The sequence below is a fragment of the Maniola hyperantus genome, chromosome 9, assembly GCF_902806685.2.
Source record: "Maniola hyperantus chromosome 9, iAphHyp1.2, whole genome shotgun sequence".
NCBI classification, from domain to species: domain Eukaryota; kingdom Metazoa; phylum Arthropoda; class Insecta; order Lepidoptera; family Nymphalidae; genus Maniola; species Maniola hyperantus.
Window position 1 is genome coordinate 9,831,874 of NC_048544.1, and position 14,459 is coordinate 9,846,332.

Genomic DNA, 14,459 nt, shown 5'->3' on the forward strand with positions numbered 1-14,459 from the left:
TTTATCATAAGTATAGACTATATATGTAGATTATTATAAGTATAGATTACAGTGTTGCGTTACTCGAAAATCGATCAACGTTGTCGAGATGTGCAAACTCGTACTTAGCCTACAGGGATAGAATGTCAGTCAAATAATCCTTTAACTCGCCTGTATTTGTTCTTGAGCTCCATCCACACTGCTGGGAAAGGTTTGGAAGAATATCCCTATAGTCTGTCTCAAGACATCTTCTTCCACTAAAATAAAAATAAAAATATTTTTTTGATAATAAATCATTAGGGAAAATTTTATCGTTGGCGTGCGGGTTTGCGAGGCGTCCCCCCGTACATACCCCGATTGGCGTCTCGGCCTGTCGCGCACTACATTTTAGAATGACTGTTTCCCAGATTTGAATCAATGCAATTTCGGATGATAAACAGTGCGACAAGGCTATCTTGGCGCGTGGCGAAAATCAGAACTAACGGTGCTGTCAAGTGTCCCCTTTGTTCTTGTTTGAACCATTTGAACATTCTAAGCTTTTGTTCTCCAACAGCGCCCCCCTGTCAATGTCATTTAAGTGCAAAGAGAGCCTTGTCGCACTGTACGATTACTTCGTGTTAACTAAATACCAATTTTCAGGTTAGCCCGCTACCATCTTAGACTGCATCATCATTTACCACCAGGTGAGATTGCAGTCAAGGGCTAACTTGTATCTGAATAAATAAATCTTATAAAACGTGATTATTTTACCTGTAGCCGGATTGAACCATAGCAATAACAATCTGCTAAGTATAGCCGGCGACACCAAAAGGCCCAGGTATATGAGACGGCAAAGTCCTTCCACTATAATTAGTCTATATGGCGGACACTGCAAGAGATTTACACAAATAGAATAGAATATGTTTTAGTCAAGTAGACATTTTTACAAGCGCTTTTGAATAGTCGGTTAGTTTAATTTACCACTGGTTCGGAATGCCGTTCCTACCGAGAAGAACCAGCAAGAAACTCGGCGGTTGCTCTTTTTAATTTTACAAAAGGGTATAGCGCAAAACAAGTACACAGTACCCGACAGGAAATACATCGACCTTTAGAAAGAGATAGCGGTTTCACAGGGCGTTGTCTCTGTCGTTGAGACCGACAAAACGTCACATAGGTATGAGTGTCAGAGACAACGCTCTACAAAGCCGAAATCTCATTCTAAAGGTCGATGTACAATTTTTCTTGCCGGCTACTGTCTGAATCTGAACACGAGATATATGACTATGTATATTGTCAAAATCAGATCTCAGCCAGGCTTGAGTAGTCAATCTTTAGTCTATGAGATCATACACAACGCTAGGCGTGACGTCATCGCCATTAAATATGCGAGGGAGATAAAGAAATGATCCCCCTCTTTCTTATACCTTCATTAAAAATATCAACAACTGCCCCTCATTTCATAAAGAATTTTGATTCTGTTAGGGCGTTTGAGCACTCATTCGTATTAGATTTGTATTCATATTCGTAAAAATACCTACGATTCGAAGTGGCCGTCATACAAAACGTCGCTTGCACAACGTACGAATTGAATGAGTGCATAAGCATGCATGAATCGTATTTTGACGAAAACGAATACGAACTGAATAAGAATGAGTGCACCAACGCCCTTACGCAGATTTTGATATAATTTAGTAATGTTTGCAGTACTTTATGTTAAGCTTCTCTTAACTTACGGGATCATCCAAAATATTTAGCAGTACTTCGATCACGGTGCAGGGTGGTGATAGTGAAAGAGCAGACTCAGATATAGTACCTACAATAATAAAATAAAATGGCAGATACTTCAGGAAAAATCGTCAGGGTTATTCGCTTACATGATTTCAAAAAACATTCAAAATTCAATTCGAAAACAGTTTAAAATGGTTAACGCCGACCATTAAAATAAAATGCTTAAGAAATGACATATGTAAGTGCTTCAAATACGGCCCGAAAAATATCATCCAAAAAGCTTGTTTCAAATTACTCAAATTATTAGACTTATTGCTTAGGTGTTAAATTTTACTTTAGATTTTTTTTTGTCATTTGAAAATCTCGAATATTTTGAATTTATCGACAAGAGGTCTTAAATATAAATATTTTACAATCGTTATTAAACTTTACGTTCAATAGGCTACTTGACTCATATCTAATTTCGTCCAATAAATGATTATTTATTATAGTATTTTGCTTAAGACAACGAAATATATCAATAACAATTATTAAAAACGCAGGATGGATATATAAATCCAATTTAAAAAAATACAATTTTTATTTTTATTTGAAACGCAGAAAACGCTGTCAGCCATGATGTGACAAAGTGTAAATATGTAAACAAAGAAATGTCATCCCTATGTCACGCGGGGACTAACGTAGTATCCATATATATAAAATTTAGAGTCCTGACTAACTTATATATCAACGCACAGCCTAAACATCTAAACAGCTGGTCCTAGATACATGAAATTTGGTGGGTGTGTTCTTTGTAGGTAAAGAGAAGGTATCCACTAGGAAAGGATTTTTTGAAATTCCACCCCTGAGTGGGTTAAATGGAGGTTTGAAATTTATGAAGTCCACGCGGGCGAAGTCACGAGCATAAGCTAGTTTTTATATATTTCTAAAAACTCATAGTAAACGTAAAAAAATATCGTTTTCTCGTTATAAATTGAATAAGTTATTAAGTAAGACTTACAACAAAGTGATCTTTGCAAAAATAAATTTGGGTTGAAGTCGTTAGTCATATAGGATCCCTTTAAGCAAGTCTTTGCGTGTTACGTATATTTATTTCACTGGGCACTCTAATTCACAACTTTCCTGTGGTCTTTATCGATGCGTTTTTTACATTCTTGGATGATACAATAACGATAATTACTATATTTTTCATGTAAACTAGTATAGAAGTCATGTTTATTAAACTTTGGGAGGTTATGCTGTTGTTTACAAATGCATGACGTCAGAGCACAGATAATCTATCGGCCAAACATGGCCGACAGTGTTTTTACCTGTCTAAGCAAAAAAATTTTTTTAAATTAAAGTTTTACGGTTTTTAGGGCGCAAAAAAATATAGTGTTAATTTTTTTGATATAATAGGACAAATATTAACCATTTAAGACCAACTTAAAAAAAGTGTCAAGTAGCCTATTGTTCGGGTTTATAATAAACTGAAGTTGTTTGATATTATAAAACTTTTTTTTACATTTCGTAATAAGAAACAGATGTCTTGTGTACAAAGCAGGCCCGTACTAGGCCTATACCTACTATTATAAGTCAATGATGCCGACTGAGTTTTTTGTCTTTGTCATTTGTGTGAGATTACGTAACAGAGAGCTCTCTGAGTAGAGTATAGCAGTGGACTCAAATAGGTTGATTGATTAATCTGAGAACGAGAAAGCAAGGTCATCCCTATGTAAATAACTATTATTATAATATTTACCATCTGCCTCTGTATCTACAGAATGTTTAGTGTTCGGTTTCTTCGACGAACTAGTTTTTGACATATCAATTTCCTCATCAAAGACGCGCGCGCCGTGCACACATAATATATCCATAATGCATTTGAGTACCGTACTCACTGTGGTTTCATTCGTTAAGTCCAATAGCTGAAAATACAAGTACATATGTTAATCGAGCTTGAAACGGTGGTCTCAAGACATTATAGATGCTGCCCAAAACAAGAAAAAAAATCGGCCAAGTGCGAGTCAGACTCGCGCACTGAGGGTTCCGTACTACAATTTTATCGACATTTTTCACGATAAATCAAAAACTATTACGCCTAAAAATAAATAAAAATCTGTTTTAGAATGTACAAGTAAAGCCCTTTCATATGATACCCCACTTGATATAGTTATCTTACTTCGAAAATTGAAAATACTAATTATTAGTTCATGACCACAATTTAATTTTTTTGTGTATATCACACAAAAAAATTAAAATTAATTTAATTTGTGGTTATATCAACCACAAATTCAGTTTTCAGATTTTTCCCCGAATGTCTGCTATAAGACCTACCTACTTGCCAAATTTCATGATTCTAGGTCAACAGGAAGTACCCTGTAGGTTTCTTGACAGACCGATAGACAGACAGACAGACAGACAACAAAGAGATCCTATAAGGGTTCCGTTTTTCCTTTTGAGGTACGGAACCCTAAAAAGTGGAATGAAATGGAGGAGGCTTTCACCCAGACTTTGGGATCCATCAAAGACTAACACACTAACAAACTAACACTAATTTTTAATCTATTTACTAAAACGACAAACAAATATATGAAGTTTGTAAAATATAAATAAGTTACACATGTAGATGGAAATAAAACAGACAGACAGACAGACAACAAAGTGATCCTATAAGGGTTCCGTTTTTCCTTTTGAGGTACGGAACTCTAAAAAGCTTCATTATAATTATAATCAAGCTAATTCGTATTAGTTTTAATTGCTTGGCTAGGGATACGAGAAGAAACATTCATCCTAATGATGACTTACGGTAGTTTTTAGACCTTTTTTGTCCCAGGATTTTCTCAAAAACTGCTTTGTCTGTCTTATCTTGTAGTTAAACAACAAATAGTAATATCAGCCGATTTGCAAAAAGAAATAAGTGAAATACGCTTTATCTTTGCGAAAACTTTCTCTTTGCCAATGGGTGCGAACTTAAAAGACATGAGGTCTGAGAGTGAGATCTATAGAGCGCACTCTGACTTAGCTTAGACTTAAAACAGAGTTAAAACAAGACAAAGCTATATCTCTCACATAAATCTGTCTTGTTTTAACTCAATCATAAGTCTGAGCAAAGTTAAAGTACGCTCTATAGATCTCAGGGTTAGATCCTGCTCTAGGGCGGACTGAAAAATTTGTTATTCACATGACATATGCACCTACAATAAAATTGTCTGCGATAATACTTACATTTGTAAAAAAGAACGCTTTGTGATCTATAGCAAACTCCTTATCCAGCACCCCAAACATTGCTACGGTTTCGAGCGCATTATCTCGAATATGCACATTTTGGAATATTTCCACCTGCATTAAAAATTAATTGAAACAAAAATATAGAAAAAGAAAAAAAAAATTATTCAAATAAACTGTTATGCTTTTGAATGGTCCAATTAATGGTCGAGATGGCAATCGGGGTAGAAGGAGGGGGGTTTACACCCGCACGTCACCCGCGCTCGCCCGTACCGGGTTAGCGCGAGGGCTGTACGGGTGTGCGGAGCGTTCCCTCCCCGATTGCCATCTCGACGTGCGTGTCAATCTGTTTTTATTTATATTAGATACTTCTAGATGATGCCCGCGACTTCGTCTGCGTCGATTTAGGTTTTAAAAATCCCGTGAGAACTCTTTCGATTTTCCAAGAAAGTGTCCTTCCCCGGGATGTAAGCTATCTCTGTACCAAATTTGTTAGGTAAGGTATTTAAAAATCCCATAGGAATTCTTCATTTTGTCGGGATAAAAAGTAGTCAAGGGCAATCACGCACTGCATCCGATCCGAATCCGTGAAAATACGTCCCATAGTAGTCATAGAACTATTCGTATGGTAGTTTACGCACTAACTCCGACTTCCATCATCCGAGTTCTTTCCGTCATTCGTGAGAATATCTCGGACGTGCCTTGGATTCAAATCGGACGTATGACGTAGATATGTCAAAGTCCACTGAATAGTTTGGATTGGAATCAGAGATAGTGCGTAGGTAATATCCGAGTTCGGTTTGAGTTTTTTATATCCGTATTTTCCGTACTCGGATCGGATGAGTGCGTAATCACTTTTAGTTATTCTTCGTGTCTTTTTACTATCCATGCAAAAAATCACGTCAATCCATTACGATGTGATTGACGGACCAACCTACAATCAACTGCACTTTCGCATTCATAATAGGGGAAGTGATTCTAGTACATTTCGATTAGAAATACAAACCTCAAGTTCATTAAACGTCAACTGCAGCATCGGTGTAATAGTTTTCAGTTGTGGAGTGTCCAAGGCGCAGTTTAGTATTATGAGACATTTGTTGAGGGTGTCCGGGTCACATTGTTTCTCTCTGATAGTCTGAACAAAAAAAAAAACAAATCCAGTACATAACTTTGAAGAGGCTTCAGAAATATTTTCTTAGATTAATTAATGTATTTTCTGAAAAAACGTTCCAATTCAAAATTAAGTCAAAATTGAGATTATATACACAAACTGATAACCAACTGGTTATTATGGATGATTACGGTAAAATAACATGTCGCATCGCAAAGTAAATACTCTATCGATACCTTAATTTTGACTTCACTGCGTGGGTTGGAACGTTTTTTCGGAAAATTCCTCTAATATAGAGGTTAAATACAGTACCCAGCAGGAAATATTGTACATCGACATTTAGAAAGAGATAGCGGTTTCGTAGAGCGTTGTTTCTGTCGTTGAAACCGACGAAACGTTACATAGGTATGAGTGGCAGAGACAACGCTCTACGAAGCCAAAATCTCTTTCTAAAGGTTCATGTACAATATTTCCTGCGCAGCTTACGTTTATTATAAATATTTACCGGCATAGGTTGCTGCGGCGGGGGTGGCTGACTCTGAATAGTAAGCTCTTCAATTTTTCTTTGTATATCTGCTACCTGGAAAAAAAGTTTGGCTTTTTTATTTGTCTATCAAATCAATTAAACATTGTAATTTGTGAAACCCACAGTTACAGACAGACAACAAAGTGAGTCTATAAGGGTTACTTTTTTCTTTTTGAGGTATGGATCCTTAAAAAACATTTTGATTATTAGGTATACAAAAAATGTAAAGAAAAATTGTGTTATATTACTCACCTTAGCTTTACATTCAGATGCAAGTGTGTAGTTTTCAGCTCTAACTGCTTCCTCTTGCGCTTCTTGCGCTACATTCAAGGATACGCGTAATCTTGCTCTCTGAAAATGGTACTGATTCTGAGCACAACCTAATTTTAGAGTATTCACATACTCTTCTTACTAATGTAATATGAAAAGGACTGACGCAGTTTGACAGTTTTAAATTTAATTTATAGATGGTAAAACCCGTGATTTTAGCGCACAGTCTGGAGCCTACTGTTTAAATTTGTAGCGTGCACTAAAATTTAAAGTATTTAAATGTAAAGTTCATATTCTGTCCCTTTTTAGCATTGTTAAAAAGAAAAGGATGCAGATTGCTCTAAATTTAGTTCAGAGAAAGACAACGGAATCGGTGCCAATGTAAAATGTCCTCTATTAGTCAATAAATAAGTTCACAAGGAAATATCAAGCTTAATTCGTTATAATCCGCCAAAACAGAAAAATCTGTATGGTACAACGTGCAGCTTAGTTTGTTGTGGACTCTTCTCAAACCTAGGCGCGTTTGGAACCTCCGTGACTTTAGTATTAAGTTTACGTAATTAATTATTATTCCCATCATCATCATCATTATTTTTATCAAATGTAGTTATGTTTTCAATAGTTTAATAGATATTTGCGATGAATCTATAGGACAGGAGCTTTTAGTTCGGGACGAATTACTAGTTACAGTTAATGAACACTTCTTATTACTATGGCCAAAGTCAAAAGTAGCTCATTTTAGGTGATGTTTTTGGCATTACCGGTTATTGTTTTTTTCATCGATATACGTCCTAATCAATCAATCAATCTGCCTATTTGCGTCCACTGCTGGACCTGGCCTTCCCCAAGACCGCGCTACCACACACAGTCCTCTGCCTTCGTCACACTTCCCACTAAAGTCGTCAGTCCAGCGTCGTACAGTACGCGGCAAAAAGTAATGTACATCGGCCTTTAGGATGACATTTCGGCTTTGTAGAGCGTTGTCTCTGTCAGTCATACCTATATGACGTTTTGTCGGTCTCAACGACTGTCGGAGACAACGCTCTACAAATCTGCTATCTCCTTCTAAAGGTCGATGTACATTACTTTCGGCTGCGTACTGTACACTAATACGTCCCAGACTTGCCTGCATTTTCATTTCCGCAGTGTCCACAATCGGCGGCGGCGCTACAGGCTCCTCAGCTTCGGGCGGCTCGCGCAAGGCAGACACTATGCCGCATATGATATCTATACGCGGAGTTATGTCTGGTACGACCATCTCCAGGGCCGCTACGAATGCGCGTATAACGTCCGCGCTTAGTGGCCCGTAGTCGCCTACACAACGTGGAATATTAGGTGAGTAAATGTTGCATATTACAATAAATCGGGGTTTTAACTTATAATTAATTCAAAATTTTATTTAAGGTCCATGCTCTCTTTAACGCCTCTCGAGGGGTGTAAGGGTGATTTTTTGTTAATATAAGATTGCACTTGACTACAGGCACACCAAATATCAAGTAATGAATGCAAAGATGGAGCGCGCTTGCCTAGAAAATGCCTATTCACGTCATTTCTTTTGAAAGTACAACAAAGCTACCGGGGAAAAGAGAAACCAGGGCGGAAGAGGATGTCTCATTCTAGCAAGAAACGAGGTGGCAGAACGCTTCGTATGAGTGTGTACCACGCGTCTTACACGTGCAACATACTGCCCAGCTCGTGTAAGACATACTGACGGGTGCTGAAAATCGCTGGGTTTTCCCTTTCAGGTAGATAGTGTGTTAATGGTTATACATTACCGGTGAGCGTATCAGTGATCAGATCTTTGAGCGCCGCGCGGCCGGCGGGGTCGCTGGCGTCGTACACGTGCAACATACTGCCCAGCTCGTGTAGGACATACTGACGGGTGCTGAACATCGCTGGGTTTTCCGTCTCAGACGAACACGGGGACTCGATTATCCTGTTAGTAAATACAACATCAAATAAACAGCTTGCATAATTTTGAACAAATGAACTCCTAAAAGCGAACTCTTTAAGGTTAAGCTTAAGATCAAAATTTTTAAACAATCAATATTGGTGGTTCTATAAAAAAGTAGATGTACATACGCTCGTATATATCCCGTAAGCACTACCAGATCAGGCAAAACTGTCTCCAGAGTCTCATCGTCATCAATCTTCTGTAAATGCTCCGCTAGATGGCGCCAGTACCAAGCAGTCTCCTTATTCAGCTTCTCAGCTGGTATTAAACGATGCGACTTTTCAGTTGGGAGCCACTCCAAAAGCTCGGAGATTGGAAGACGTCTGCAAATACACTACATATTTGCATCGGTGCTAATTCGGTTTAATTCAATAAAATTGGTAGGATGGATAGCCTAGTATGGTGATTTGTAGGATAGAACATGCTGGCTTTATTTAGCAGAAACATTTGGACATAATATGTTACAGAATTTCTAATGCAACAAAATATCATCGGATGGACTCCTGAAAATCCGGCAATGTATTGGCGATTCCTCTGGTAAAGAAAATGTTCATGGGCGGCGGTAATCACCTAACACCAGGTGACCCGCCGGCTCGTTTGCTCGCTATTTAGTTTATTAACAAAGATGTCTAACTTAATGGCTGGATGTACAAACTCGTGAAATATGGAGCTGTGGCCTATGGTCTTGTGAGAATTTCTCAATATTGGCATATTACAATATTTTCGCATGAAAAAAATAAAAATGAAGAAAAATCGCGCAATAAAATTTTGCAATGCCGGCTTACCCTGAAAGTGTTCCTTTAATACTATTTCCATTGATTTGTCATTCGATTTTATAACAAAAACAAATATATCTTTTTAGGGTTCCGTGCCTCAAAAGGAAAAACGGAACCCTTATAGGATCACTTTGTTGTCTGTCTGTCTGTCAAGAAACCTACAGGGTGCTTCCCGTTGACCTAGAATCATGAAATTTGGCAGGTAGGTAGACCTTTTAGCTGACATTTGGGGAAAAATCTGAAAACCGCGAATTTAGGGTTAGATCACACAAAAAAAATTAAATTGTGGTCATGAACTAATAATTCGTATTTTCAACTTTCGAAGTGAGTGACTATATCAAGTGGGGTATCATATAAAAGGTCTTCACCTGTACATTCTAAAACAGATTTTTATTTTTTTTATGCATCATAGTTTTTGAATTATCGTGCAAAATGTCGAAAAAATACGACTGTAGTACGGAACCCTCATTGCGAGAGTCTGACTCGCACTTGGCCGGTTTTTCTTTCTTAAACTGTGATAGGATGTGATAAGCACTTAGGCAACTTACTTAAAAAGTGACTCCAAAAGCTTCCCCGCGACGTACTGGGAATCCTTGGCATCTTGAGTGTTATCCAAGCGGATGGCTTTGAGTAGCTCTATTATGTTGCCCTGGAATGAGCTGAGCCAGCCAGGTATCAGTATCTCTTCTACTACACGTCTGACGCGTGGACTGCGTTCAGTCAAACCCACCTAGATTAAAAAGTTATGTAATACTAGAGGATGCCCGCGACTTCGTCCGCGTGGATTTAGGTTTTTAAAAATCCCGTGGGAACTCTTTGATTTCCCGGGATAAAAAGTAGCCTATGTCCTTCTCCGGGATGCAAGCTATCGCTGTACCAAGTTTCGTCAAAATCGGTTGAACGGATGGGCTGTGAAAGGCTAGCAGACAGACAGACAGACACACTTTCGCATTTATAATATTAGTACGGATTTTGAGCTAATATTGGCGTAGGGGAAGTTGGCGAATGCGGGCAGCAAGGGCCGACTTATCGGCCAATCACGTCATGTTCTAGTTGTTTGACAGGCAGTGTTGAGTCTAATATAGGGCCGGTTGTTTCAAACCATTGGTCTTCGTAAGATACGTTCGTTAAAATTTAACAGTTACAGACGAACTTTAACATCTGTTAATTTTGGAGCGTTGCTTCATTGTAAAAAAAACAGTTCGTCATTGTTATTCGGGTTGCCTGTAAGCGAAAGCCTAGTTTGGCCTAATGTCTTATGGGGAATATTTTTAGTAGTAGCAACATTGATGAAAACAATGTCATTCGAGCATTCTGTCACCGATTCTGTCAAGTTTGACAACTTTGATAAGGGTTATTTAATTCGCGGTATTTATTAATTTTTGTGTTTTTCGAAAAAATTGAGACTTTTTCACCAAAGTAAGTTATTATTTGGTATAATATTGCATCAATTGTATATGTACAAAGTATATTTCATTGAGAGATAGTTGAAAGTGACATGAATTTACGTGACTCAATTACTTTCAGAGAACGTTCATTAAACTTTTCAAAAGAAGAGAAGGCGCGGTTCAAGAACTTGATAGATAAATACCAAGCTGTATTGTTCAACAAAAAAACAGATAATTGTAACAATGTGCAAAAAAAGAAGGCATGGAACGCCATACATGCGGAGTTTAATGCCCTGTCAGAGAACCCACGAACCCTTAAACAGCTCCAAGCTAAATTTGATAATATGAAGCGGAATGCTCGTAAAGTATGTTGTCTTAAACCTGTTGTAAACAAGACAAGATCAGACATTTTATATTGTAGGTACTTTATAGCATATTTACTTTATGTATTGATTTTTAGGATGCAAGCAAACAGAGGCAAGAGAGGTTTAAAACAGGGGGTGGTCCGCCTCCACCTCCTGCTGATGCAGACACAGACTGGCTAAGGTCAGTTATGCCAGTATCAATGGATGGGCTGGCTAGCACAATTGATGATGATTCTCAAGTAAGGAAATTCTATTTCACTGCTCTTTTATAAAAACTTATAATCCTTACTAACACTATAAATACCTGATGTTGTATGTGATTATTTCTCTTTTCACTGCTCATTTGCAAGATTGATTTTGACTATTTTCACTTTAGAGATAACTTACATCACAGAAAATAAGATAAGTACTTTTATCTGGGCAAAACTAGAGATATTAGAAACCTAAAAGCAGTGAAAGATGATGCAGGCAAAAATTAATTCTTATAAAAATTATAGATACTGGTGTATAAAGGATACTAAAATATAATTTGTTTCTATTTACTATTTACAGATTGGTGTCCAAAAAACTGAAGATATACCTGAAGTTTCAATATTAAATAAGGAAATAAAAAGGAAAGGAAAGGAAAGGAAGAGGAAAATCGCTTCATACGTATCCGTGGAATTTCGACTACGTAGGTACAGGTGCAGACCTTGGCGATGCCTTGCAATACGTCAGTAGAAAGGTGAAGGATTTTAAAAAATCTAAACCCACGCGGTCGAAGTCGCGGGTATCAGCTAGTATATTGCTATCCATGCTGAAAAGGATAGCACTAGATTTTCCCTTTAGGTACTTGTGCTATAAGACATTGCTATTCTGCCAAAATTCATGATACTAGGTTTATGGAAAGTACCCTAGTTTTGATTCCGGGGTCATGACAGTGAAGTGATTCTATAAGAAAAGAAAGTAAAATGATAAAATAAAACAATTTGTGTGTTTAATTAAGTATTTAATTAAGTAAAAATTATTGTGTTTACTTTAGTTTTAATTTAAAAATGTTTTTTTTAATATTTCAGTAGTTAAAATGAATATTGTAAGTACTTAAGTGTAATTCAGTTAATAAATGCTTATTATTTTTGTCAAATTGGTTATTTGTCCACCAAAAGAATGCAATTAGTAAGAAACCTATATACTAAAAATACTGAATGTTAGTATAGGTCCATGATATTAGTCCATCACCATATTTCACATCCATAGGTAAAGTTATAAACCTGCAAAATATAATTATATAATTCATAGCAGGTATGGTTTTAAAGCATAACCCGAATCTCCGAGAAGTCACAGCCCATTGAACTCCCCGGACTCAATTCTATATTTAATATTGGAACTATTGAATATATGGCTATCATGTGCGGATCCTGGCCATCTTGCAACTATATTCCTTATACATAACTCCGCATCTCCAATGACTTGAACATTAAAGGAGAATACGCCCTTCCTGTTTCTAAAGTCTTCAGCATTATCACCACCTAAATTGAATAAATTTTATATTAGGTAGGTAATTAAAGTCAATGGAAAGTTATGAATTTTTAAAATAGTATAAGTACCTAATGAAAATGTAGAGAACATGAAAGGCAGGTATGAGTACCATGTTACTAACCTGGAGATAAAATATTTATGTGGGTGCAATCAATGGCACCTATTACTTTCGGAAAGCTGGCTATGTTATAAAACTTTGTAACAACGTTTTGCATTTCTTGTTCAGTCCTTGGCATATATATGTACTGGGGGCGTAATTTTGCAATAGCAAGTGTTACTCTATGTATTATTCTACACACTGTCGTTTTATGAAGCCCAGCCATATCACCAACACATCTCATAAAGGATCCTGAGGCATAATATTGGAGGGTAACAAGGACCTGATCTATTGGTTTTACTGCGCGATTTCTGAAACAATGTTAAAATGTAGTAGATAGGTACCTTAGGTAGGTAGGTTATATCGTGATTTGAAAGGAATAAAGAAATTACAAGCTGGTAGGTAAGTACCTATACAATACAACAGAATAGGTTAGGTATAAGTTTACAAAAATTAACTTACTTATCCGTATCTCTTTTTATTTCACTTTCTATTAAATTCGTTATGAATATTGCAACTTCCTTCGAAACTCGGAATCTATCTATAAATTCATCTTCTTCGAATAATTCATAATTGAAAATTCGCTTTTTAAAAACTTTTTTCTTTCTTAGTACTTCTCTTTCATTTTCGAAAAAACTACCATTGAAAGTATTGAATAAAGATTCCATAGTTTATAAATTAATAGAAAATAAGCCGCTTGTATGAAGTACAGTACGAAGTTACGAACTGATTTGACGATCACCAATGGCTCCAGCACTGGTTAACGTAAACGTAACTTTTTAACGATCGTTAGCGCAAGCAAATGGTGAAGCAACGCTTTTTTTGATTAACGTTCGTTAGCGCCATATTTAAATGTTACGTGTCCGTCAAAATTGGTTGAAACAACCGGCCCATAGACTGTGACTGTGCTTGTTTACGTTCAGCTGTGTTAAGGTGACTCAGTTCGGTGCTGTCTTCATACAAACGTAGGAGGGAAATTACAACAATATTCGATATTGTACGCACAAAACTAAGACTTATATCGATTTCTCTCGTCATTATCTAGGTTTATTGATATATAAAACATTGAAAAAAATATTGATTTCAAAGTAACGAGGCTCAAAAGATTCCTATTTTAACACTAAATTAATGACAACTTTGGGCGTAAATAAATAAGATTAGGGATATGAAAATTCTAAAACAATTTATCATTAGACGTAGTTTATTTATTTATTAGTTGAAATAATTTTACTTTGTAAACATAAATTCAGCAGTTTTTTCTCAAAAATACTTTTCCTGAACCCTTTTCGCGCGCTTGATTTCAGTGAAAATCATTGTGCCTCTCAACTTTCTCATACAATGTCAAGTGAAAAGCAAACATGTTACCCACGTGCGCTGCCAATTTCGGTCGAGCGTCCTGCGTCACCTTAAGTGTAGTAGCAAATGGTATTTCGGTGGTTGAACTAAAAGTAAATAGATGATGCCCGTGACTTCGTCCGCGTGGATTTAGGTTTTTTTAAATCCCGTGGGAACTCTTTGAATTTCTAGGATAAAAAGTAGCCTATGTCCTTCCCCGGGATGC

At 36.9% G+C, this 14,459-nt stretch overlaps 1 protein-coding gene and 2 long non-coding RNA genes across 6 annotated transcripts in view; 1 reads left to right on the forward strand and 2 right to left on the reverse strand.

Annotated features, from left to right (window-relative positions):
- The window catches only part of Cap-G (Chromosome associated protein G), a 29,793-nt gene that overhangs the window by 10,111 nt on the left and 5,223 nt on the right, over nt 1-14,459 (reverse strand). The window contains exons 6-17 of one of the 3 annotated variants that reach the window (XM_069501116.1): nt 10,079-10,260; nt 8,883-9,077; nt 8,576-8,736; nt 7,927-8,114; nt 6,783-6,881; nt 6,510-6,584; nt 5,900-6,028; nt 4,894-5,007; nt 3,428-3,593; nt 1,692-1,771; nt 730-847; nt 151-236 (exon numbers count right to left, since the gene is read on the reverse strand). In XM_069501116.1, the coding sequence (XP_069357217.1) occupies nt 151-236; nt 730-847; nt 1,692-1,771; nt 3,428-3,593; nt 4,894-5,007; nt 5,900-6,028; nt 6,510-6,584; nt 6,783-6,881; nt 7,927-8,114; nt 8,576-8,736; nt 8,883-9,077; nt 10,079-10,260 (1,593 nt within the window). Of the gene's footprint in view, nt 1-146; nt 237-729; nt 848-1,691; nt 1,772-3,427; nt 3,594-4,893; nt 5,008-5,899; nt 6,029-6,509; nt 6,585-6,782; nt 6,882-7,922; nt 8,115-8,575; nt 8,737-8,882; nt 9,078-10,078; nt 10,261-14,459 lie in introns of all 3 variants that reach the window. The other 2 variants (XM_069501119.1, XM_069501117.1) reach the window with 2 other exon arrangements.
- On the forward strand, nt 10,621-12,406 carry LOC138402762 (uncharacterized). Of its 2 annotated transcripts, XR_011237094.1 has the most exons (4): nt 10,621-10,949; nt 11,058-11,283; nt 11,379-11,522; nt 11,836-12,406. It is a non-coding gene; the product is annotated as an uncharacterized lncRNA (long non-coding RNA). The 2 variants fall into 2 exon arrangements; XR_011237093.1 differs by having other exon boundaries at nt 10,621-11,283.
- LOC138402763 (uncharacterized) lies at nt 12,044-13,782 on the reverse strand. Its single transcript, XR_011237095.1, has 3 exons — nt 13,361-13,782; nt 12,923-13,209; nt 12,044-12,791 (listed from the first exon to the last, which is right to left on the reverse strand). It is a non-coding gene; the product is annotated as an uncharacterized lncRNA (long non-coding RNA).